Here is a 27651-nt window from a genome sequence, read left to right as displayed (position 1 = left end):
TGTCAGTATCGGAACAGAAATTTTCGTTTTGATCTGTTAGGTAGTCTGAAATCTGCCTTCTATTACTCTTGCTAAACAGATAAACCTTCCTCCCTTTTTTTATATTCCTATTAACTTCCATATTCAGGGATGCTGCAACAGCCTTATGATCACTGATTCTCTGTTATGCACATACAGAGTTGAAACGTTCCGGTCTGTTTGTTATCAGTAGGTCCAAGATGTTATCTCCACAAGTCGGTTCTCTGTTTAATTGCTCGAGGTAATTTTCGGATAGTGCACTCAGTATAATGTCACTCGATGCTCTGTCCCTACCACCCATCCTAAACATCTGGGTGTCCCAGTCTATATCTGGTGAATTGAAATCTCCACCTAAGACTATAACATGCTGAGAAAAAGTATGTGAAATGTATTCCAAAGTTTCTCTCAGTTCTTCTGCCACTAATGCTGCTGAGTCGGGAGGTCGGTAAAAGAACCCAATTATTAACCTAGCTCGGTTGTTGAGTGTAACCTCCACCCACAATAATTCACAGGAACTATCCACTTCTACTTCATTACATGATAAACTACTACTAACAGTGACAAACACGCTACCTCCAGTTGCATGCAATCTATCCTTTCTAAACACCGTCTGTGCCTTTGTAAAAATATTGGCAGAATTTATCTGTGGCTTCAGCCAGCTTTCTGTACCTATAACGATTTCAGCTTCAGTGCTTTCTACCAGCGCTTGAAGTTCTGGTACTTTTCCAATGCAGCTTCGACAGTTTACAATTACAATACCGATTGCTGCTTGGTCCTCGCATGTCCTGACTTTTCCCCGCACCCTTTGAGTCTGTTGCCCTTTCTGTAACCTAAAAAACTGCCCAGCCCACGCCACACAACCCCTGCTACCCATGTAGCCGCTTGCTACGTGTAGTGGACTCCCGACTTATCCCACGGAACCCGAAACCCCCACCACCCTATGGCGCAAGTCGAGGAATCTGCAGCCCACACGGTCGCAGAACCGTTTCAGCCTCTGATTCAGACCCTCCACTCAGCTCTGTACCAAAGGTCTGCAGTCAGTCCTGTCGACGATGCTGCAGATGGTGAGCTCTGCTTTCATCCCGCTAGCGAGACTGGCAGTCTTCACCAAATCAGATAGCCGCCAGAAGCCAGAGAGGATTTTCTCCGATCCATAGCAACACACATTATTGGTGCCGACATGAGCGACCACCTGCAGATGGGTGAACCCTGTACCCTTCATGGCATCCGGAAGGACCCTTTCCATATCTGGAATGACTCCCCCCGGTATTCACACGGAGAGCACATTGGTTTTCTTCCCCCCCTCTTGCTGCTATATCCCTAAGGGGCCCCATTACGCGCCTGACGTTGGAACTCCCAACTACCAGTAAGCACACCCTCTGCGATCGCCCGGATCTTGCAGATTGAGGGGCAACCTCTGGAACAGGACAAGCAGCCATGTCAGGCCGAAGATCAGTATCAGCCTAAGACAGAGCCTGAAACCGGTTCGTCAGACAAACTGGAGAGGCCTTCCGTTCAGCCCTCCGGAATGTCTTTCGCCCCCTGCCACACCTTGAGGTGACCTCCCACTCTACCACAGGTGAGGGATCAGCCTCAATGTGGGCAGTATCCCGGGCAACCACAGTCGTAGTCCGATTGGGGGATGCGTGGGATGAACTGGCCATCCTCGACAAACCCCCATCCGGACCCCCACAGTGATGCCCATTGGCAACAGCCTCAAGCTGTGTGACCGAAGCCAACAATGCCTGAAGCTGGGAGCGAAGGGATGCCAACTCAGCCTGCATCCGAACACAGCAGTTGCAGTCCCTATCCATGCTAAAAACTGTTGTGCAAAGAACGTCTGAACTAATCTACAGAGAGCACAAACAAATTGACACAAAATTTAAATAGTTATTAAAATACAAGATTGCCTAGTAAATGCAGTAATGTTGCTGCTTGCACACTGCTGACACACTGCTCGGTAGCGGAAGGAGACTACGCGATTTTACACTATTCAGGTACTGAAACGCGATGCTACTGTAATAGGCCCGAAATTTATGAATTAAACAATGCAAGTACCCAAAACACGCAAAGAAATTAAGAATTAAACTATGTAACAAATAAGTGAGCTAGGAGTATACGACTTTCTGCTGGCAGCTGCTTATCCAACGGCGGCAGGCAGCAGAAGACACTCAGCCCAGTGGCTGATAGGAGTCTCAAGACTGTGTATGACATTGGGCTGAAACTTACTTTGGGCTGCTACTAACCTTAGACTAGCATACAATCCGATGTACATTTATATTGTTGTCATCATTCTATTGTTGTCTTTGCTCTGCTGAGTTTTGTTTTGTGTATCATTAACTACACATTGTATCTGCTATCATATATAAAAGCAGACACTATGCTACAATCAGTGCTGTCTACTAATGAAGACAGTCTAAGTTGGCAGCAACCGAAAAGCTATCAGTGCTATCTTCAATTTGTATCGGTTCAGTTAAGTCCCTTCAGTTGCTACACCAACACTTAATATGGTATTGTCTTACTCATTTAATTTCTCTGTGGTATTCCCCATGCTTGTTACACATATGAATATTGATTTCTGAATGCTTGACTTGTTTCATTTACTCTATTTTCCTGACATACAACAAGCAGAAATACCTGTCTTACAGATAAAGACTGACCAGCATAATAGAGTTAAAGTTATCGATTTGAATGGATGATCTGGAGACAAGTGTGTTAAATAAAAATTAATAGTTACTTTGCTTTTTAATGGTTGCAAGATGATGTGAAAAACATGTACAAGTGAGGAGGTGCTATTTTTAAACATTTTGTCATATTTTATAAAGAAAGCAAGTTTTTCTAACTATACAAAGTCATGCAATTACCTAAGTGTAAGAGAAAGCTATGTCTTCATCCGGAAAAACCATTATTATGTTCATTTACACTTTTTCAGGAGACTGATAGTCTTAGTATGGAAAAATTTACAATGCTTGAGGAACAGAAGGAGAGAATGCTTGATGTTGCTGACACTTGCTTTAACTCTGCTATAAAGGTATGTCAGTGCATATTATCTTTGTAAAATTTAATCCAGATTTCTTTATGGTATTGTGTTGTGGTATTTCAAGATATAACAGTAACAGAAAAGAGGGAGAGGTCATTCATCCTAAGTCAGTTCTTACCAGTGTAAGTTTAAAAGAATTACGGCCCCTTCCTCCCCTCCCCCTTCCACCTTTCTTTCCTTGTCTTCACTTTCTGTAAAATTGTAAATGTGTGGCAGTCTGCATGTTGTAGTAGCTATTGAGTGTTCATGGACAAGCATTGCTTCTTCACTTTATTTTTAACTTGTCTTCTTTCTGTTTCATATGTGTGACATGTTGTCTCACACAATCACTAGTCAGTGTAGCTATAGATTATCATTTAGACTGGTTTCAGTACTGTGGGTGCTCTCTCCTAGTAAGAGTAACCTATTTTCTCAACCCCTTATCAGCCCTGAGATGTTTCTAATTAAATCAATTCTCTAAATTCATATGCCATTTCACGGTGAAATTTCAGATTCATTCAATTGTGGAGCTACATTTTCATTATTTTCTTGCTTTAGAAGTTGTTGTTGTCTTCAGTCCTGAGACTGGTTTGATGCAGCTCTCCATGCTACTCTATCCTGTGCAAGCTTCTTCATCTCGCAGTACCTACTGCAACCTACATCTTTCTGAATCTGCTTAGTGTATTCATCTCTTGGTCTCCCTCTACGATTTTTACCCTCCACGCTGCCCTCCAATACTAAATTGGTGATCCCTTGATGCCTCAGAATATGCCCCACCAACCGATCCCTTCTTCTAGTCAGGTTGTGTCACAAATTTCTCTTCTCTCCAATTCTATTCAGTACCTCCTCATTAGTGATGTGATCTATCCATCTAATCTTCAGCATTCTTCTGTAGCACCACATTTCGAAAGCTTCTGTTCTTTGTTCTTGAGAAGTATATCTTTCCTTCTTAGCTGATGAAACTATGTACTCATTTTACTTTTGTTGTGTCCATGCATCTGAAAGGGATAATTTCAGTTATTTTATCTGAAATGCTGTTGGTTGAATATAATGTATACTACGTTTCTCTGTTTCTTAATCACTACTGTTTTTTCCCTGATTGCTCCATGTAATTGGTTTCTCCTCCGACTTCCCTTTCTTTTCAATATTTGATTTATTTTCTTCGGTGTTTCCCAATTTTTAGACATTCTCATGGTTTTTTTTATTTTTGTTTTTAATATATTACCTCTTATGAGAACCATGTTTATTTTTTGTTCTGTTTTCCTATTCTGCTTCAACACGGTTAAATTTTGTTTTGTAAGCGTTGCAGAATACGATTGCATTCTTTTATAAAATATTCTATGTTTCAATTCATTTTGCATACAATGGCTTACTTAATTTGTTCCTGCATCGATTCATTATCCAAAACAGATGACCAATCCTATGGTGTCCGATTTGTTCTTGCAATTTCTTCTTTGGTTTTGAGCTTCCTGTCCTTAAACTTCACCTGTAAATGAATTATTAGCAAGGGAAAATATTTTGTTGTGAACTTTATCTTCCATTGAACATTTTACCTCACTTGTGTTAACACACTAGTGTCTTCCATAATAACATCCTTACTGCAATTGTTTGGATTGTAGTTCATGTAAATAGGTTGCCTATAAAAAATTACATTTAAAAAAGTCAATCTGCAAGGTAAATTTCCATATATCAAAAGTGGCACACTGTAGTCAAAAATGCAAAAATGAACAGAACTCAATTAATGGAGAGCAAAGTAAATACTGAGATCATTTTCAAGTTTGCCAGTCAGTAAGTGGATGAATATAATCATGAGTAGTCTGTTGTAAGGTCATTAGTTGAGACCTTTGTGGAACATATATTACTGTGTTGTGTTATTACAGAACATCAAGAAATGCCAAGGACCTTCCAATGCTGTAATGTGTTTTTTCTTGAAATAGATAAGTTTCTGAGAACTATAATTGGAAGCACCTTTACCATAAGTTGGTCTGTTCACCATACTGTAGCAAATACAAGCTACTTCGGTAAAATCAGTAGTAAGATGTAGAGGCAGGATACATGAAAAGAAATGCAGAATGCTTTTAGGGAAATGCAGTGTAGAGAAACATTGGGAAATCACTGCATCCAGTGACACATTGTTCCATACTTGCAGTATGTGATCAGAGGCATTTTCAAGAGTGCTCCTGTGTGAATAGATCTAGTGTCACACCTAGTCATCTTCTGACAAGTTGGTGTCTTTTGCAAAGCCTCATATTATCATGAAGCTGTTATTGATGCCTCTTGCAGTGATGCTGTGCAAGAGATGTGTGTCATAAGGGCAACTACTGTTGAGTTCAATGAAAAATTGGTCCTGTAGTAATTTTGTTGTAAGAGGGAGACAGTGTGTCTTTCTGTCAGAGACTTATATGCAGTTATGAAGTACCTCGTGATTCCTCAGCATTGAGTCATGATTTGATGTGTGTCGGTCTTAAGAGCTGCTAACCTCAGGTATACAATGTAGACATATTAATGGTAAGCTGCTATGGTGATACATGTGATTTATGCACTGCCTTTTTTCTGTACCAAATGACTTTGATCCCAAAGAGTTCACTGCATTAGAAAGTAAGTGATCAACATGATTTCCATGTCTCTCACCTTTTGAGTATAGGAAGTCAAACTAGTACTATGTGTGAAATGAAGAGAGAAGCGTGATTCGATCAAAACTATGAGATTTATAAGGCCCTACAATACCGTTTTGTGCATTCACTGATTTGTAAACAAACAAGGAGGCAACAGATGCATAGGAATTCTACGTTTTCATCTACTGTAGTGTTTTGTTTACATCAAAATTGCTTGCATTGTCTGGCATTTAGCTTTTTATGAATTTTACCTTTTATGAATTTTTCCTTTGACTATGGCTTCACTGTACATCATCTTCTCTTACAGACTTTTTACTTGCAGTAACCTTGTTACTGAATATGATAACATTAATACTTTTTAATTGCTACTGTGAGTCCTCTATCACCTGTATTCGGGACTGCTGGGAGGCTAAGGAAGTGAATTTCACCTCCACATAAAGATATCTTGCAGGGAGAGGAGAAAGGTGTGGAAGGGACAAGCCTTGCTTCTCATTTGTGGTGCAAGCAGTAGAGGCATGTGTTTTGTGCATTTATAAAAGTAGAAGAGATGCCCACTTTATGCAACTGACATTGAAATTACTGTTTATTAAGAAATGCTATTTCAGTAGTTGCCTCATACAGGGTGTATGTAAAGTCCAGGAACATTTTCAATTATTTATTGCACAAGAACTAAACATTGTACAGATGTCATACATATTGCATTTTGAAGAGAAACTCTGAAAGCTTTTTTTTTTTTTTTTTTTTTTTTTTTTTTTTTTTTTTTTTTTTTTTTTTTAACTGACAATATGCAAACCATGTGTGACTCGGAGACGTCAATTCAGTAATAGAATTCTTGCCATACCCATCACAGCATGGCATCGTCAACTATGGCAGCAGTTTCCCGTATTGTCTCCCTGAACTCTGCTACATCACATGGTAGAGGTGGTACATACACCAGATCTTTAATGTTTCTCCTCAGAAATAAGTCACGTGGAGTGAGATCTGGTGATCAGGAAGGCCATTTCATGAAATAGCTGTGCCCTTCTGTAGCACGGCCGATCCATCGGTGCGGCAGCTCTACGTTCAAGTACCCACGAACTCCACGATGAAAATGGGTTGGAGCCCCATCCTGCTGATAGATGAATGGGGAGTCTGATTGCATTTGAGGCATCAGCCATTGCTGCAAAATGTCCAAGTAGGAATATCCAGTTACAGTGCTCTCGGTGAAGAAGACTGGCCCATACAGTTTTCGACATGACAAGGCACAAAAAACATTTACCTTTGGGGAATCACGCTCAAATTCAGAGTATTCATAGGGATGCTTTGTACCCCGGATTTGACTTTCCCATTAGTTTCAAAAGTGGCTTCGTCGCTAAAAATTAAGTGATCAACAATGCCATCCCCATCCTCATTCAGTTTTTGCAACTGCGAACAAAACTCAGAACGCTTGTCTTTGTTGTCATCATTGAGCTTCTGCACTAGCTCCAGTTTGAATGGCTTCATAGACAGCTTCTGTTGCACAACTTTCCACGCTGTCATTGGAGCCATTTTGAGTTCATGGTATGCACAACGCACCGATTTCTTTGGACTTCTTATGAATGTCACTTGTACGTGCTCCACATTCACTTCACTCACACTTCGGTGTCTGCTTCTCTTTGCTGAACACAAGCAACCTGTCGTAATGAATTTGTTGTGCCAGTGGTAAATGGCCTTCCTTGTTGGTGGCTTCTTACCATACTTGGTTCTAAACATCCATTGAACAGCTGTAGCACACTTGTTTTTGTCAAAATACAACACACAGAAAGCTCACTCTGCACCTGAACTCGCCATTTGTTGTGCCAGTGGTAAATGGCCTTCCTTGTTGGTGGCTTTTTACCGTAATTGGTTCTAAACATCCGTTTAACAGCTGTAGCTCACTTGTTTTTGTCGAACTCCAACACACAGAAAGCTCATTCCACACCTGAACTGCCATGTTTGTAACTTGTGCTGACTATCGGCAAATGACCAAACTATGCTGTGGCGGTATACACGGAAACAAAAAATTAATAACTTTCGGGGTTTCTCTTCAAAATGACATATGTATGATATCTGTACAATGTTTGGTTCTTGTACAATAAATAATTGAAAATGTTGCCAGACTATATGTACATCCTATATTGTGTATAAGCAAAAAGAAACATGGATTTCAACTATGTCTTCTACAATACTGCCATATGCCCTGTTAGCTATCTAAAGCTGGGCGGTAACAGGAACACTGGAATAAGTGGGGTGAAGGTAGCAGACTTAACAGCAATTCCTTTTGCTCCTAGAAGCTTTCACTGAAAGTATAAAGCTGTAGTGGACATACTGTACGAGAGCACAAAGTGAAAAAAATTGGATGTGTCATTTAAAGACTGTGGTTTTAAAATACAGTTATTGTTTTTTATGGTCCCCTTTTCAACAACTTTGTCCAACATTTAGTGTGCTTCTGGAAAAAATGGCAAAATACCTGTTTGAGGCTGCTGTGACATCTTCACGGGACTATATCTATACTACTATATAAAGATGAGTCAGCATATAACCTTGTTGCCAAAAATCTCAAAAAGTTCTTGAGCAGTTTACTTCACATATTTATGCAGCACACTAATAAACATTTGGATGGACATAGCTACATATTTTTTAAATGTATAAGGTGTATAAAAATACACTGAAGAAGCAAAAACATTATGACATCATTTTTAATACTGTGTTGTTCCACTTTTTAAACACAGTACAACAGAGATTCTGCTTGGCATGGTTTCTACAAGTTCTTGACATGATCCCAGAAGTATGTGACACCAGATGTCTACACACAGGCCAAGCAATTCCTGCAAATTACAGGGTGGTGGTTTGCAGGCACGTAGTCAGTACCTGATATGTGTTCCAGTGGGTACAGGTGAGGCTCATTTTCTGGCCAAGACATCAATGTAAGTTCACTGTCATGCCCCTCAAACCACTGTAGCATGATTCTGACCTTGCAACACGGACAGTTATCTTGCTAGAAGACGTCATTGCAGTAGAGAGAGACTTCAATCATGAAATGATGCAGATGGTTCGCAATAATGTTATGTAGTTCATTGCTGTCACGATGCCTTTAATTACCACCACAGAGCCCATGGAATGCCCATTCGTCTCTCTTCCACTTCCATTTTTTCCTTACTGTGCCACGTGGCTGCAACACCGCCAGGAGGCATTCAGCTTAGCAGTGAGGAGTGGTCATAATGTTTTGGCCCACCAGTGTTTGAATATGGTATATAGGAGAAACAACCTTGAAAAGTTCTTGATCGACTTACTTCAAATTTTTACATGTTACGCTAATAAACATTCAGACAGACATAGGCTACACATTTTTTTAAAAACAACAATGTACAAGTTTTCTGTTGAAAATGACTGTGGGAAAGAAAATATGCTGTGAAAATGTGCAGTTTTGTTTTCTTTCTCACAGTCAGTTCTCACTAAGATATCTGGGCATTTAAACCATTAGACAAATTGTTTCTCCCATGTATATTCTTAATCCTTATATATAATTTTAAATAAAAATGTATACACATCAGTGTGCTGTCTTGTTTTCTTCCTCGCAGTCAGCTTTAACAGAAAATGGGAAAGTTATATTAATACTATGCAAAATACTCTTATGGAAGCTATTCTCTTTGCAGATCCGACATTAGGAGAGATCTCTCAAATCATGTATACCAATGATTCCAACCGATTTACTCGTTCATTTTAAGCAACTTTCATTGGCAATAACAGTAAACAAAGCTCAAGTTTAGAAAGAGGGGAAAGAGGAGGTGGACAGAGGAGTGGGGGGAATGGACATAGAGAGAGGGAAGCAGGAGATACATACAGAGGGGGGAGGATGAGATGGACAGAGAGAGGTGATAGAGGAGATGTACAAAGAGAGGAAGGAAGAGAAGGATAGAGAGAGGGGAGAAGGAGATTGGGATGTATATCTGTCGTATCGGCCGCTACACAGCAGCCGTCAACTCGGCACTGCGTGCTACAACACACGCCGCACACAGCGAGTACCGCTGGCGCCGCACACGATGTCAACAACTGGTGCAAGTGAACGTGTCGTCGCGGGGTTAGCGGCAGCATACACACCACTATCAACATGGATTACCCTGGCGGCAGTGCCGTTGCCACCAGAGTGAGCAACCGTATAAGGGCGCCATCTACCAACACTCTGATTGGCCGGACCTGTGGATTTAAGTGAGCTCCCTGAGCCCGTTTAACAAGTTCAATCTTTGCCAATGACTGTGTTACTACCCGGCTGCTGGATTCATAGCGACCGAACCGTACTGTGGCCTCCCTGGCTGGAAACTTGCGATGCGTCAGTATCGACTGGTTGGCAGTGATTTGGACTTGTATCCTCTACTAGTGACTCTGATTTCTCCTTGACACTAGAGCCAGCGAAGTATTGTGTAGTCGAACGTAAGTTTTGTTTTGTGTGACAGAAGGTCAAATAAATTTGGTTATCACGGAATATTTGTTGTGTTATAGTGCGGACATAACAATATCCAATACATATTTTGCAATTGCAAAGCATTGCCTGGTTCACTAATACTTACAGTATAACCTCATTAGCACGAACTTGCTGAAGATGTACTCGCGGTTAACGGGGAAAAAAAAAATATTGATGCCAGCAGGAATACATTGGTTGCTAAGTGAAGTTTTATCGGTTAACACGAATTTCAGTTAAGGTGATTTATGAACTCTTTTTCAGACCCTAGTGTAATTAAATTTTATTGTAACACAAACTTCCAATGGTACAATACTTCTAAGCTAATTTTTACTGAAATGATTTCAATAAATTAAACTACAAAGCTAGCTACCCCTTGTTGACTTGTTCCTAACGTATTGTAGGTCAGCAGCCGTGATTATCATCTCATCTATCAGTGTGTGTGGTACATTTAAATAAATTCAGTAATGTTTGCATTAACATTTAATAACGTATTCAATGCCAGGTGTTCTTTTAGTTGTAGCCAAATTGAGCTAGTACACTTAATAAAAAATCTACAAATGGTAGTGTGCAAAACATGTGAAAGATGAAACAGACAGATTCTAGATGAAGTGGGCTGTGGTACAAAGATAACAGCAATTGCAGAGTTGTTTGGAATTCCAAATCTACTATTTCTATGGTAATTAAGAACTGAGGAAAAAATCATTACTGCTGCTGCATCGGGTTCTGAATACAACTCTAAATGCCTTCATAGTGCTAAGTATGAAGACATTGAGACGTTACTGCCAGAATGGTTCAGTCATATGTGTGCATCTAACATACCTTTAAGTGGCCCTATGATTCAGTCAAAAGCAAATGAGACTGCCAGAAATGTAGGCATTGAAGACTTCAGTTGTTCTGCTGGTTGTATGTATCTGTTCCAAAAGAGACATTCAATTTCACCTGTTCAAATCTGTGGTAAAGCAAACAAATTGATGAAGAAAGTGTGAACAGCTGGTTACATGAAGTATGTTAACTCTTGCCATAGCATGTAAAGTGGAAAGCAGTGAGAAGTTTCATTCCTGGGTTATATGTAAGTCCAAGAAACTGCAATATTTTAAAAATATAAATGTGGACACTTTATCTTGCATCTACTCTAACCATAAGAAAACTTTGATTGGCGGCACATCATTTCGCAAGTGCTTCTTCATTTCAACAGTCGAATGGTTGCTCAAAACACGCTTGTTCTTCTTACATTGTACAGATATATTGCCCATAATGTACAGGATCTGAACCTAACCAACATAAAGATTCCTTTTTTTTTCTTTTTTTTCCCACCAAATGTGACAAGCCACCTTCAGCCCTTGAATCAAGGATTCATTTTTCTCAGGAAGAGAACTAATCACAAATGACTTGCTGCTGAAAACTATGCTGCAACCCCGATAAGATTTTTCTTGACTCAATAAAAGCCATCGCAGCAGCATGGAACTCATGTTGCCACATCCTATACAGCTGTACTTTAACAGAGCCTGGAGATGTCTACAAATTAGGCGACGCCACTTCACATGATGAATGGCCAGTTTTGCAAGATGTTGCAAACCCTGGGATTAGTTTTGAGATGTCGATTAGTGCAGATGATGGTTTTACCATATGTGCTTCTATGAAATCTGGTTTGCTAAAAGCTGTGACCGAGGTGTGAGAAGGGTCATCAGAAGAAAGTGAAGAGGAGGATAATACAGATACCATTAAACCTACCTTCAGGAGATATTTACAACCTTGATCAGTTTAGAACAATTTGCTTCAACATCAGATGTCACTGCTGGGTTTATGAATGCTATAGTTACATACAGTTGATTGTGAATTAAAAGATATATTCATTCCCATGACAGTCAGCAAACCATACTTGAATTTTTTCTGAGAAAAAACCACAAGTGTTATAAGTTTACAGTAGTGTAAAGTAGTTGATATTGTAGCATATTACGCATTACTTTCTACTATACATGTATATGTATTAGAATCTTCTTTTTTTCACTTAACACAAATCTTATTGTCTCCTTTTCTAGCCACCTGGTTCAGAAGGCAACACTTATGTTTATTTCTAGATTGATAATTGCTCTTGTCAATTCCTTTTAATCTGTACATACAGTTCCATTAATGAGTTGGTACTGGCTTGTCTTTAAATGATCCAATTTTTATTTATTAGAGCATGGGTACTTCAGTGGAGATGTATAAACTTCTGTATATGTTGCAGCTTTTATTCAAAGATGTCATAATTTATTTTGTTTCCAGATTTTAAGAATTTTGTTCCTTTTTTCATCACATGGCCGAAGTCAAAATTATAGATGTATTGTGTGGATGACTGAGTGCTTCTACATGGTCATAGTGTTCTTGCGTTTCTAAGGAACTTTTTTTTCTGTTTTGTTGTAAATCTCTGTGGTGCTTATTTCAAAAGATTTTTTCCTTCTGTCTCTCTTTTTCATTAAAGGTCTGGTGTACCCTGGGACCTGGAGGCTTGATCCAAGATGAAAGGTGGCTGTTGCATTATATGCTTGGTAAAGTTGCTGAGAAGAAAGATTTGGACCAGCAAATCATTTTAGAGCATTATGTAAAGGTACGATACTGTGTTTCGACTAAGCCTGTCAGTGAGCTATATGGAACAGATTTAAGGAAAAAGAGAGGTTTTTTATGGCTTATTTATACTATGACCATTTTTTGCACAAATTTTAAGTTACATAAAGTAATTTATTGTCAGTTCTTAAAAACTTACCCTGTAATATTGAAAGTAGTATGTTTTATGCCCGACATATAAGAAATTTATTTCACTGTTGAAGTGCTGTAATTGACATGAGCTGCACACGGAGCAAGATGGCACATTGGATAATGCAGTGTACTCAGTACTAACCCTCCAGATTTACGTTTTCTAAGGTTTCCCTAAATCGGTTAATATGAACACATAAATGGTTCCTTTGAAAAATGTGTGACCAATTCTTTTTTTCTCTATTCTTCTCTTATTTGACGTTGTGCACAGTCTCCAATGACCTCAGTGTCAGTGGAATATTAAACTCTTATTTCCCTTTCTGTTTACTTGCATGACTATTTCCTGTTAGTGGACATTCTGATCAGCCAGAACATTACGACCATCGACCTGTTATCAATATAAATCCAGCCAGGTGATGGCAGCATCATGAGGAATAACTACTAGTTAGACATATGCATAGCGCATGTAGTATCAGTGAGTGTGCTGTCCATATGTGGAATGGGGAAGGTGTGTTATCTATATGAGTTTTCCTGAGGGCAGATTGAGATGGCCCAGAGGCTCGGCATGAGCATTTCGGAAACAGCATGGCTTGTTGGGTGTTTTGGGGAGATTTGGTGAGTGTCCTCAACATGTGGTGAATCCATGTCCAGATAGCACGGGGTTGGATGCCACCCCTCATTACAGACGACTGATGTCATAGGCTAGGTAGACTGCTAAAACAGGACAGGTGTCAAACTGTGACGGAATTAACATCAGACTTTAATGCTGGAAGGAATACAAGTGTGTCTGAACACACAATGCACGAAACACTCCTAACGATGGGCCTCCACAACTGATGGCCCACGCATGTGCCAGTGTTAACACCACAACATCAGAAACTGTGACTGAAATGGGCACGTGACCATTGGCACTGTATGTTGGCGCAGTGGCAGAGGATTGCATAGTCCGATGAATCCCAACGCCTTCTTCATCATGCCAGTTGGAGACCATGAATCTGTCATCTTTCAGGGGAATAGCTCCTTGACACCTGTGTTGTAGGACAGAGACAAGCAGGCGGTGGCACCATTATGCCCTGGGGAACATTCACATGCATATCCATGGCTCCAGTGGAGCTCATACAAAGCACCATGACGACGGCCAAGGAGTATTGTACACTGGTTGCAGACCACATACACTCCTTCATGATAATCACATTTCTCGATAGCAGTGGCTTTTTTCGACAAGATAATGCACAATATCACTTGCCCAGGAGTATGATTAAATGGTTTGAGGAACACAGTGGTGAGATTCAATAGATGTGCTGCCCCCCACTCCCTCCCCCCTCCAGCTTGCCAGATCTGAAGCCATTCGAACACATCTGTGATGTGAGAATGGGGCATCACAGCTCACCACCCACTTCCTCAGAATTTGTGGGAATTAGGTGACTTGTGTGTGTTGATGTGGTGCCAACTACCTCCTGTGTTCTTACCAAGGCCTCAGTGCTTCGATCCCATGACATGCCACTGTGGTTATCCGTGCCAAAGGTGGACATACCAGCTGTTGGGTATGTGGTCATTATGTTCTGGCCGGTGTAAGCAGTAATGCCATTTCAGTGAGAGGACACAAACTCTTGTACTTGTCACTAAGCACTCTATCTTCTTCTCCTAGTATGGTCCTACAGCTGGCTTACTACTGGTTTTCTCCAACAGTGAATGACACCATATACATAGCTGTGTTGTGTGAAGGATTGTGTAGAATAATGTCATTTCAATGTTGTTGTGAAAGATGATGGAAATGAATTGAATGGAAGGGAGCAGTTGCAACCTAGTGCTGCCACAATGTCCCTTTTTCTGAAAAGCACTGAGTGAGCTGCTGAACTTGATGCTTGATGTTCTCACTCAATGGACTAATCACAGATAAAAGGAAGAAGAAGAAGAAGAAGAAGAAGAAGAAGAAGAAGAAGAACATGATGATACCATTTGTTCAGATTCCATGTAACACAGTGGAGGGGTTGGTTATGACATAGGTGAATTATGTGATGATGAGCCACCATACTGCACAATCTCTCCTTGCCTTGACAGAGGTTTTGGTGGTGAAGATTTCTTCGGTAGCTGCATTGCATTAGGCAGCTGTGGATGTGGATATGACTTCTGTTGTTGGATGTGGATGTTTCAGTCATGTTGTGTCCCTAAGAAGCTTGATTGGATTAATTTCTGGTGATTTAGTAGACCAAAGTATTAATTGAATTAGATCAGAATAGTGTTCAGATCATTTAGCAGACAGACTCATGATCCAGTTGTATTGCACATTGTTTCCTGGAAAAAAAATGTTGTTGGTGGAGCACATGCAATCCCCAAGGGATTTACTTGGTAACCAAACGAGTGAAATTAGGTGTTTCTACTCAGTTTTTATATTATTTTCATCAGAATACCCTGGCAATACTGTAAACATACTTTTTTTACCATTACAATTCTGTTGGGGCTGCTATATACCTGAACTCCATATCAGCTCTTTTCAGTTCTTTCCAGCGAAATTCTCATTAGATAAATTGATTTAGAAATCCAGTCATTGTGTTTGTAAGTGCTCAGGAAGCACTACCTCCATTTGATTATTAGAAAGGGCACTCATCTTGGCCTTCCGCTTCTGTATCCAATTTTTGCACCAACCACATTAACATATGTCACTTAACGTAGACACTAAATAGGATGAGGAATTCCACCATATTTAAGACATCTTTTCAGTTTTGTTTTAACCAAACATGTTTCAGCACTTTTTGTGCTGTCTTCAGTGGGTTATTCTTTACTGTGAAATTGTTGTTACATTTTAACATTTAACGAAACTTTTGGTACATAATATTTACAATTGTGAATGAATAATTGTTGTAAAATATCATACATTATTTATTCATAGTTCACAGTTGAGATATGTGTTAACAACCTCATGCACTGTGTGTTGTTTATAACATTAGGTCTAAAGTTATAGTTATAGCTTAATTGGTAAAAGAGTGGATGTGTGCATTAGTTTACATACCTTACATGATGCTATTGGATATTTATGTTGGTAGCTAGTCTGCTACACAATCTACAACTTCTCATCTGCAAACACCAAAACATAATTTTTGTTTTTCTGTTTATTATGCATTTAAAAACAGAAATGAGTATATATTATGTTTTTTGTGTGTAACGTACAGCTTTTATGTTGTAATTTTTTCTCAAATGTTACTGGTGAGGTGAATAGGCTGATTTCATGACCTATGGTCGCTTGATAATGCTCTTTCTCCGATTTTTCAAAACATGAGCAAAGTTTTCCCTTTCATTACGTGTTGTTCTGGCTGTGAAGTATTCATTTATTTCGTAGCGTGTTTGGCTGGGTGAGGTGTGCAAGTTTGAAGTGTATTTGGTGGCGTTTGTGGTGTTTGGTTTTGTGTGTGTGTGTTTTCAGGACTGGGGTGCGGGCGCGCGCGCGCGCACACACACACACACACACACACACACACACACACACACACACACACACACACACACACACACAGAGAGAGAGAGAGAGAGAGAGAGAGAGAGAGAGAATGGGTGTCTTTTTTCCAGGAGTAGTTTTGGTGTGGGTGTTATTTGTATAGTTCTTCAGTTGTGGCAAAGAGGTTTTATTGCACAGTGATGTGTATTCATTTAGTTCTTTCTTTCCTTGGCCTGTTGATTTTTGGATGTGATAGTTTTCTTTGGTAATTAATTTTTGGTATAAGCTGCTACTAATTTTAAGGGTGTGTAACTCATTTTCAATGTTTGTTGGGTGGTGACTGTGTGCAATCAGGTGATCTGTGAAAGTTGGGTGGTTTATTTTGTCTATTCTCTATGCATCATATCCATTCTCCTGTGAAATCTGTTTTATTGAATTCAGTTCTTCTGTGCAATGATGTTTGTTCATAGGTTTTTTTCAGTCTGTGCAGTAAATATCTGAAGCTGGCTTCTTTGTGAGTTATGGGGTATTGGATTGGTTATCAATAATGGTCGTGATGATGGTGGGTTTTGTGTAGATTGTGAATTCATGTTTGTTGTTTCTCTTATGTATGGTGAGATCTAAGAAAGTTTTCCAACTGTTTGTGTTTCAAGGGTGAACTGTTTTTGTGGGTGGATGGAGTTTATGTCGTTGTGAAGTGTTTTATACGAGGCTGTGGTTCATCTATTAAGAAAATTATGTCATATACATATCTGTATCAATATATTATTTTGTACTGTTGTGGTATTACTATTTTGTCAAAGTTTTGTTTTTCTGTCTGATTGAGGAAAATGGAAAGTCTGGATGAATATAGACCCTATTTTATGAAGTGCCACAGGTCTGTTATCCCAAATAAACGAGCTGAGATATTAATAATTATGTTTATTATGTAGCTGTGATTGGCTGATGCAAACTGTCCAGGAGATCGTCTGGATACAATCTTTGTGATCACAGAAATGTAGGTCTTAACAAGTTTGTAACATGTCACACATGTCCAAGTAACATCATGCTCTCAGATTCTGCTAATTAATGTTGTGTGGCATAAACATCCTACAAAAACACTTTGTATTCCAAGTGAGTGTTCAGTTGAAGGAACTGCTGAGTTGTGCAGCATTTGTTTATTATTTGTTTATCCAAGGGCTTCTTAATACAGAAGTGCCATAATATTTTTTATTGTGTTCCACAGTTTTTACAAATTGTAGAAATGCCACATCTTAAGCTGCTGTTCAACTTATTTTTGATTGTGCAACCAGTTTCAAGCACAGATTTTTATTAGCATTGTGTATAAATATTGTGCTTTCAACACTGTGTTTTTTAATGTAACCATGTAACATTTGCTTTAATAAAAATATGTGCTGGATAAGTGTCTTTGACCAAAACCCAGTCACCTTGTGCAGCAGTCTGACGCAACCTGAAAATAATTTCAGTATACTACTGAAAATGTAAATCGGTGTTTTTGAATGGCAGTATGAAGTGTCAGAAGACTTAATAATGCCATCAACTGCCCCATTAACTGTCTGTGGTATGATACACAATAGGAGAACTTTTCCTGTGAAGTACAGGCTGTTTTTGGTCTGCTGCTTTAACAATATAACAGAGCCTGGAGGCAAAGCTTGCCCCAGATGGTGCAAGGGGCCAGGGGCTAAGAATGCCTCTAAATGTGGCCTCTAGGACAGGCTGGCAGCCTTTTTGGATGGAGATGAGGCTACATTTGCAGCCAGGCATAGAAATGTGTGCGCCCAGATGGGGACACCCACCTTAATAGGTGTAGCTTTTCTTCTTCTTCTTCTTCTTCCTGTGTTCATGGAGGCTGCAACAAATCTAGCAAGGAACAATGTGGATACCCACGCAAAAGTTCTGCCAAGCTTCGCTGTTGAAACAATGTTCGCCAGTACGGTGATAGAAAAGGTGTCAGTCCAACATCAATAGGAGTGGATCTCAAGATTTTTTCCCATCTGCATCTTAAAAATTCCCACAAGACGTTCTGTCATGCCATTAGGTGAAGGTTGAGATGGAGGGGTAGTAACACACTTAATTCTATTATCTGTCAATAATAATAATAATAATAATAATAATAATAATGATAATAATGTAAATAAAATAGAAAGAAACTTCCACATGGGAAAAATATATTAAAAACAAAGATTCCAAGCGGGAAAGCGCCGGCAGACAGGCGCAATGAACAAAACATACAAACACACACACAGAATTACTAGGTTTCTCAACCGATGGTTGCTTCTTCAGGAAAGAGGGAAGGAGAGGGAAAGACGAAAGGATGTGGGTTTTAAGGGAGAGGGTAAGGAGTCATTCCAATCCTGGGAGCGGAAAGACTTCCCTTAGGGGCAAAAAAGGACAGGTGTACACTCGCACACACACACACATATCCATCCGCACATACACAGACACAAGCAGACATATTTAAAGGCCTTTAAATATGTTTGCTTGTGTCTGTGTAAGTGCAGATGGATATGTGTGTGTGTGTGTGTGTGTGTGTGTGTGTGTGTGTGTGCGAGTGTACACCTGTCCTTTTTTGCCCCTAAGGGAAGTCTTTCCGCTCCCAGGATTGGAATGACTCCTTACCCTCTCCCTTAAAACCCACATCCTTTCGTCTTTCCCTCTCCTTCCCTCTTTCCTGAAGAAGCAACCATTGGTTGAGAAAGCTAGTAATTCTGTGTGTGTGTTTGTGTGTTTTGTTCATTGTGCCTGTCTGCTGGCGCTTTCCCGCTTGGTAAGTCTTGGAATCTTTGTTTTTTAATATAATAATAATAATAATAATAATAATATGTTATGAGGGCCTTAGTGGTATTTTCCATTGTGGTCTGTTGCATTTTCATTATATATGAGAAGTGAGAGTAAGCATGTAGCACAATCAACTACATGGCCCCCTGGAGCGGGTTTGCAAAGCCTTCATGCACCTGATCCCACAGCATGCTGTGCCAGTGGGACTGATGCAGGGGAGGAAATACATATGAGCGCAGTACCTCTGGAATCACTGCTTGACACAGGTTGTCATTCTGATTCAATAATGGGCATGGTTAGGTGGAAAATAACAAATAAGTTCTGTGAAGGCTGCCAAAGGAAAGTTTTGTGGCCAGCCAGGCACCTATCTCAAGAGTGGGTTCCTCTATAGGGCTGCTGCAACATCTCTGGATGGTATGGCCAACTCTTCCACTGACAGTTCTAATTGTGAATCAGTGTGGAAACAATCTCCTGTTTCCCAGCTTTCTAATCCATACCCAAAGGGAATCTTGACAGTGCACCAGAGTTCACATGCTGACCTGACATACAAAAATGAGTTGAATATTGGTAATCTGATAAGAAAAGCACCCAGTGTTGTATCCTCTTTGGTGTCCATTCAGGCAAGTCTGGCTTAGGGCCAGATATGAACAATAACAACTTATGATCTGTGACCAGATGTCGCTTTTCCTACCAGTGAATAATCTTATTGAGCCATGGTCAATGTCTTAGAGGTGAACATGATTGGCTGTTGCTAACCATCTAGATACTTCTGTGATACAACAGCACCCATACCTTATGGTGATACATCCATGCCTAGTACAAGTGGTAAATGAGGCTGATACAGTATTAGACATAGAGCAGTTTGGAGGCACTGCATCAACTTCAGAAGTGCTTGTTGACAATCTGTGGACCACTGAAGAGAGGATTCCTTTTATTCACAGTGGATTCAATGTCTGGGCTATTGTTGTAGTTAGAAGGATAAATCGAGCAGAATACATAACCTTGCCCATAAAAAATCTGTAAATCATTTGTGTTCGTTGGTATTGGAATATGGGAAATGGATACCACATTCTCTGATGTCGGCATTCAGGCATTTTTGCCTAAGGATATGTCTTGTATCCTTAATAGAAGGCTGAAAGAAGGAACAATTTTCAAGTTTCTTTTTAAAACAGCTTTCAAAAGGACGGAAAATGCTCACCAGAGATTTCGTGTATGCTTCTCCTGCATTCTTCCTGTCAGTAAATCATTCAGATAAGTGACACAATGTGGAATACTGGCAGCAGTTTGTCCTAGAAATTTCAGAAAGGTTACTGGTGTGCCAGCATCATCGAAAGGTAACTGATTATATTGATAGAGGCTACAAGGAGTATTTAATATCAAAATGAGCTTAGAGCCCTTCTCCAAAGGAAGTTAAAATAAGCTTCAGATGATCAATTGTAGAGAAGTACTGACTCCTACCAGTTATGAAAAGAACCATCAGGAGGCAGAGGGTCATGAATCCACAATCGTCTGAGCATTAACCATATTTTTGAAGTCCACACAAAGGTGTAATGCACCACCTGGTTTGCAAACAGTGACTATGGGTGATGCCCATCTATTATAAGAAATCTAAGACAGCACTTGTAACTCCTTCAAGTAACACAGAGCTGTTGTAACGTCATCCCACAAGACTGAAGATATTTGGCAGGCTATAGAAAATTTCAGCATTGCTGACTCTCGTAACATAGTGTAGGCAAAAAAATTAGAAGCCTTTGCCAGGCATGGAGAAAACAAGCAGCATATTGAAGACACAAAGAATCCTCCTCTGCATTTGGGATGACATTATGAATTGATTGGACTGGTGTTGGATAAATGGTTCAAATGGCTCTGAGCACTATGGGACTTAACTTCTGAGGTCATCAGTCCCCTATAACTTAGAACTACTTAAACCTAACTAACCTAAGGACATCACACACACCCATGCCCAAAGCAGGATTCGAACCTGTGACCGTAGTGATCACATGGTTCCAGACTGTAGCACTGAGAACCGCTTGGCCACCTCGGGTGGCGGTGTTGGATAAAAAGGCCCATTGCTGCATATGCATCGAGGTAAAAAAATATGCCACTACAAAGAAAAGAAGGGTTCTCATTAGACACATAGGCTGATAAACAATCAGGACAGGCCCCTACATCAAAAATAATTAATATTGGAATGCCACGAACCACTGCTGACAGCATAAGGTGGCATGGTGCTACCCTTGAATGTCTGATGCCATTTATTTGCAATGGTGCAGCGGTCTCCTGAGACTCAATTAGCTCTGACAAACTTCTGCTATATGACCCTAATGAAAACACTGTAGGCAGGCAGATACCATTATAATTTGGGCAGCTATGTCAAGCATGTAAAGGAAAACAATCAGAAGAGTTGGGGAGACTACGAAAATGTAGCCAAGATCAAGTTGAAAAACTGCAATGGCTTGAAGTTTAATGCCCATCTGGTTAAGTGGGGGCTGCTCCCCTTTGTGACATTTTTGCAATTACATCATACTAGGTCATGCCACATTTGCTTATCAAGATGACAGTTCTGATATAACCTATTCTGTTGAAAAGGTAGCCTGAACTGCATGTGGTATCTTGGAAGCCGTGGCAATATGTAAAACTTCAACTGAAGAAGGGTCTGACTGTCTTAATTCTTGAGCATACACTTCACTGTCTGGTGCTAATCTGATCACCATATCATATATTAATAATTGTGCATATAATATTCCACAATAATGTATTAACCTCCATTTCCTACTCAGCTATGCATGTCCCTGATCCTTGATGTGTAACTGTCTGATGTTGTCTTACGGTGTTAGAGGATCTCTAAGTGAGTGGACGCAACACGCATTTTTGTTGAAAAATGTTTGCTTAAAATTGAATTGATCGTGGTTATGGGTAGCACTGATGATTCAAGCAAGGGGCCAAGTTTTACTCATGACAGTAGAATTGGTTTGTAAATACTAAAAAAAAGTTCCCTATGTGTTAAGGTAGTAAGTGACATTTGCCTGGAAACGAGATGCTAAATGCTTTTGGTACACTTTTCAGACCTTTTGTGAGCCTCATTAAATGACTGAAACAAATACCAACAAAGAGATAGAGGGGCTGGCCAGTACTTACCTCAGCTCAGTACAGCCGATAGATACACATAAAACAACCGAAAATTTACGTTCCTAGCTTTCGGAATAAATGTTCCTTCATCGGGGAGGAGAGAGGGGAAAGAAAGAGAAGAAGGGAAAGTGGATTTAGTTACTCACAACCCAGGTTATGAAGCAACAGGGAAAGGAAAACAGGGAGGGTGGCAAGGATGGAGGCATGGCTGTCAGAGGGAAGCCAAAAAGCCAGGACTGAAGGAAGCTACTGCAGAAGTGCCAAATCCTTCAGCTTCAGTACAAGTTCGGGCCACTGATTGAGCTGTTATTTCCAGAGCTTGAAATACTACTTTTCCATCTTGATTGTAATGCTCAGCAAAGCGGCCCAATAAGTTCTATTCTTTTACAGGGTGTGTTACAGTTTCTAACAACTTTTGTCACCTCTGTTGTAAGTCTGCCATTTCAATAACATAAGTTTTATTGAACACTACCCACTTAAATTTAATAATTTAAAACAAAAAAAAGAAAGCATAGAATATTGTTCTTCCAAACTCTTCTTGGACTAAAAAGAAACAAAGACTTCTGGAAGTGGATACATCTTGACATTCGAAGTATTCTGAAGAGGTAGTGAAAAACTTAAATGTTAATGCTGGAGTACGCTGTAACTTTGTCAGGCTAGGAACTACTCTCTTAATGCATGAGCATGCTGTCAGTTTGCTTACATGCAGAAACTTATTGTTCTAATTCTACCTTTAAAATTTTTATCTTTTTTCTTCAGTTACAACGCATTTGCTAGCTCCTTTATGCTTTAATACTTATCTTTAAATTAATAACTTTGTGTCTACAGCTCTTGTAATACATAATCATTTATTTCAGTCTAGCAAATATTTGGAGAAAATGGGTGCAAATTATGCACGTAAAATAATTTACAATAATCCACAAAATTTGGCTGTTGAAGCACTGGAGGTATTTTATCGTATACATGCTTCAATTCTTAAATACCTAGAACAAAATGAAGGGAGGCGAATTGATGATGCAGTGAAAGCACTGTTTGAGCAAAAACTCCAGGAAGCTGCTAGTAGCCCATTCATGGTTGGACAAATAGAGCTGTAAGTGTACTATCGTCATTACTTGTATATTACCTATATTTTATGCACATTTGTAACTTTTGTTTATTTCTTTTATTCTCATGTGTGGGTAATTCACTAAGCTTAAATCCAATTTAAATTTAATCAAGAAATTTGTATTTGTCACTGGATTATGATTTTATTTCTTCCTCAGTCCATTTTTCTCCAGTAATTCTCCTTCTGTTCTGTCTCTAATCATATTCTATACATATGTTAATATTTTAGTACAGTTACTATCAACATATTTATATGGGTACTATTAAGGATATTATTTGTAATACAGAAAAACTGACTGTGATGAAGAACGTAAGAAAAGGCCGGCAGAAGATCAAATAGATAACATACTGCACCATTCAAAACGGCGCTGTTTGGATGAATCTGTGGTATGATTGCAATTCATTAATTATTACTACTGTAAGTTTCGAATTTGGTAGCTTATACTTATAATCCTAAGGGATGGACAGAAAATGATCACTTTGTTGACCCTTGTCATAGCTAGTTAACTGCATGTTCCAGGGATCATATTTGTGACAGCTTTTCAGTAGATTTACAAATGTTATGTGGCTACATCCTGGACATTTTCATAATTGGATATTCACTTTAATCTTAATCTGTATCCGTGTATATTATAAAAATGTTCGCATGTTCTACATCTCATCCTAAACCTCTGATTCAGTTTCAACCAGACCTGGTACACATATTGCTTACTTTCTGAAAGGAAGCACTGTGCCAGTGAGAACCACCTACCTTCCATAGGGTTGGGATTGAAAATTGGGTGATGTCGGGGCATAACTCTGGAAGATCTTCAACCAGATTTTATATATACATGACTCATTATTTGTATCAAAATACTTTGTAGGTAATACACCCTTACCTACCACTCTTCGGGTTGGGGTTCGGGTAAGGGTAAGGGGCAAGGGTAAGAAACTGTGACATGTAAAAACATTCGATAACAACTTATATTTGTATCAAATCTGTAATTTTTGTGGTTGCTAGGCTCATTGGTAACAGTCCTGATCATATTTCAACTCTAGGGGGAGCTGAAAGGGGAGGGGACTACAAAGACAGTAACAAACAAGCCCATCTCTGCAATGCATGAAGCAAAAGTAGTTTCTACCAAGCTGGCACACATACCACTTGAAATGTGGGGAAAAAATTATAATGAAAGGAGGGCACCCTACAACTGAGGGTGGGGCTGAAGAGGAGCGACATAAAAGCATAACTCAGGGACACCTGGATCAGTTTTGACCAAATTTGGTGTATACATGACTCATTACTTGTGTAAAAGTACTGTGGAAATATCTCTACTACTTCTAGTGATGAGCATGGAAATGAAAATATTCTATAACAGCCCATTGGTATTTCTTTCCTCTGCTCAGTTGACTTAGAATACTTTAAAAATATGAAGTGCAATTTATCTCTTATTTGCACTGTTCATTGTGTCAACAAGATTGAGAGAATGAGCAATGCAGTGAGCCAGTAATTCTGTTAATGTGTTCTGAGGCCAAAGATGCTACATGGCTGTTTGTAACAGATAAATTGGACATTTATGGAGTCATATTGTGTAAAAAAGCAGAGAAGCAGACATGTAAAACAACAGGAAGTCCAGGATGCAATAACGACACTGTGGGAAGGATTTAGCGCTACTCGCCAAATAGAGGAGGTGTTGAGTCACAGACACACACACTGAGAAAGAATGCTAGAAGTATTCAGCTATCAGATAAAGTCCTTCTTCAGAAGTAGAAAACTCACACACATACACAGCTCACAACACAGTAGTGCTATGACTGCATAGGACCTGAGCAACAATCCTGCTGGAGTTGATACTGGGGGGGGGGGGGGGGGGGGGGTAGGAAGAGATTTGGGGCAGAGAGGTGAGGGATAGCAATGTAGAAATGGGACATGGGGGCAGATGCTGGTGCTGCCTATTAGAACGTGCAAAGGTGTGGTGGAGACAGGGTAGAGCTGGAAGGTGCAACATTGGAAGGCTGTGCTTTGGGAGGGGGGGGGGGGGGGGGGAATTAGAGAAGGGGGTGAGGACCATGTAGCTGCTTTGCTGGACTAGAAAGCATGTGTAGTATTAGAGAAGGGGGTAGCTTGGCAGAGGACACGTACTAGTGAAGGACGAGGCCAGGAGGATATGTTGTAGGGAGAGCTTCCACCTGTGAAATTCAGAAGAGGTGGTGGTGGTGGTGGTGGTGGTGGTGGTGGTAGTGGTGATGGTGGCAGAGGTAATTGGGGAGGGGGGGGGGGGACAAACCAGATGGCAGTTATAAGAGTCAAGGGACATGAAAGGGAGGCAGTGGTTGGGAAGGGAGTGAGGCAGGGTTGTAGCCTCTCCCTGATGTTATTCAATCTGTATATTGAGCAAGCAGTAAAGGAAACAAAAGAAAAATTCGGAGTAGGAATTAAAATCCATGCAGAAGAAATAAAAGCTTTGAGGTTTGCCGATGACATTGTAATTCTGCAGAGACAGCAAAGGACTTGGAAGAGCAGATGAATGGAATGGACAGTGTCTTGAAAGGAGGATATAAGATGAACATCAACAAAAGCAAAACGAGGATAATGGAATGTTGTCGAATTAAGTCGGGCGATGCTGAGGGAATTAGATTAGGAAATGAGACACTTAAAGTAGTAAAGGAGTTTTGCTATTTGGGGAGCAAAATAACTGATGATGGTCAAAGTAGAGAGGATATAAAATGTAGACTGGCAATGGTAAGGAAAGCGTTTCTGAAGAAGAGAAATTTGTTAACAACGAGTATAGATTTAAGTGTCAGGAAGTCGTTTCTGAAAGTATTTGTATGGAGTGTAGCCATGTATCGAAATGAAACATGGATGATAAGTAGTTAAGACAAGAAGAGATAGAAGCTTTTGAAATGTGGTGCTACAGAAGAATACCGAAGATTAGATGGGTAGATCACATAACTAATGAGGTGGTATTGAATAGAATTGGAGAGAAGAGAAATTTGTGGCTTGACTAGAAGATTGGATCAGTTGGTTAGGCATATTCTGAGGCATCAAGGGATCACCAGTTTAGTGTTGGAGGGCAGCGTGAAGGGTAAAAGTTGTAGAGGGAGATCAAGAGATGAATACATGAAACTGGTTCAGAAGGATGTAGGTTGCAGTAGGTACTGGGAGATGAAGAAGCTTGCACAGAATAGAGTAGCATGGAGAGCTGCATCAAACCAGTCTCTGGACTGAAGACCACAACAACAACAACAACAACAACATTGTGTTGGGCACCATGCTCAGAACTGGCTGTTCATGTGTCTTTTGATCACAGTTTGGTGGTGGTGGCTGCACAGAAGAGACTTCCTGGTGTGGGATGGATGCTGCCTGCTTTTAAACATCCTCCTCACCACCTCATAGCCACAAAATCCTGCATGACAGACATAAGGCATTTATCACACTATCATAAACATCGCCCCACTGCCCTTCAGAACATAGAGCATAAACAGTCCCACTGAACCTATCCTTCAATACCTTCAGCCCCAGAGAAGTACCAGGTCTTTCCAAAGGCCTTATCTTTTGCACCACCCCCAAATAGAGACATGCTGGGCTTGTTAAAAACCTTCCCTCCTTCTCCTTGTCCCCACAGTGGAAACACTTTTTTGCAACTTACCCTAACAGTCAGACTCAATCCAAAACTAATATTAGTTCCTGCACCACCCCCAAATAGAGACATGCTGGGCTTGTTAAAAACCTTCCCTCCTTCTCCTTGTCCCCACAGTGGAAACACTTTTTTGCAACTTACCCTAACAGTCAGACTCAATCCAAAACTAATATTAGTTCCTGCTGACTCAGTTTATGGCCCTGTCTAACTGTGATCCACCCCATTGCCTCCTAAACATCTCTGTCAACTTTCCAGAATTTCCTGTCCTCACACCTTGCCTCATCATCATTCCTCAGATAACATGGGACCAAACCTCATGTCCACCACCTAAAAACTAATCCCAACCTTATAATACTACCTGCTGACAAGACTCTACCACTGTGGTTATGGACCACAGTGATTACATGGTGGGACCGCACCAGCCATCAGATACACCCAATTGCAAGCCCTGCCACAATGACCCCATTCTAGAAATCCAGCAGGATTTCCAGCTACTTCTCAAATCCTTAGGTTCAACCCAGGAACACCTTCATGGTTGTGTTCTGAACCTCATCAGATCCACACAATCCTACCTTCCATATGCTTGCCAAAGCACATAAACCCAAGCACCCAGGATGCCACATTGTGGCCGGCTACTGAGCCCCCTTCTGAGAGAATCTCTCCTCTTGCGAACCAGCATCTTCAGCTATTACCTGTAACTTACCCCTATATAAAAGACACTAACCATTTTCTCCACTGACTCTCCA

General features: G+C 40.2%; 1 protein-coding gene across 1 annotated transcript in view; it reads left to right on the top strand.

Annotated features, from left to right (window-relative positions):
- LOC126337005 (calcineurin-binding protein cabin-1-like) overlaps positions 1–27651 on the top strand; it is a 237068-nt gene that overhangs the window by 167818 nt on the left and 41599 nt on the right. The window contains exons 23-26 of the mRNA XM_050001253.1: positions 2951–3049; positions 12573–12698; positions 23042–23274; positions 23576–23675. Of these exons, the coding sequence (XP_049857210.1) occupies positions 2951–3049; positions 12573–12698; positions 23042–23274; positions 23576–23675 (558 nt within the window). The remainder of the gene's footprint in view (positions 1–2950; positions 3050–12572; positions 12699–23041; positions 23275–23575; positions 23676–27651) is intronic.

Source organism: Schistocerca gregaria, chromosome 1 (assembly GCF_023897955.1).
Source record: "Schistocerca gregaria isolate iqSchGreg1 chromosome 1, iqSchGreg1.2, whole genome shotgun sequence".
In the NCBI taxonomy this organism is placed as follows: Eukaryota; Metazoa; Arthropoda; class Insecta; order Orthoptera; family Acrididae; genus Schistocerca; species Schistocerca gregaria.
This window is presented reverse-complemented; position numbering and strand designations above follow the sequence as displayed.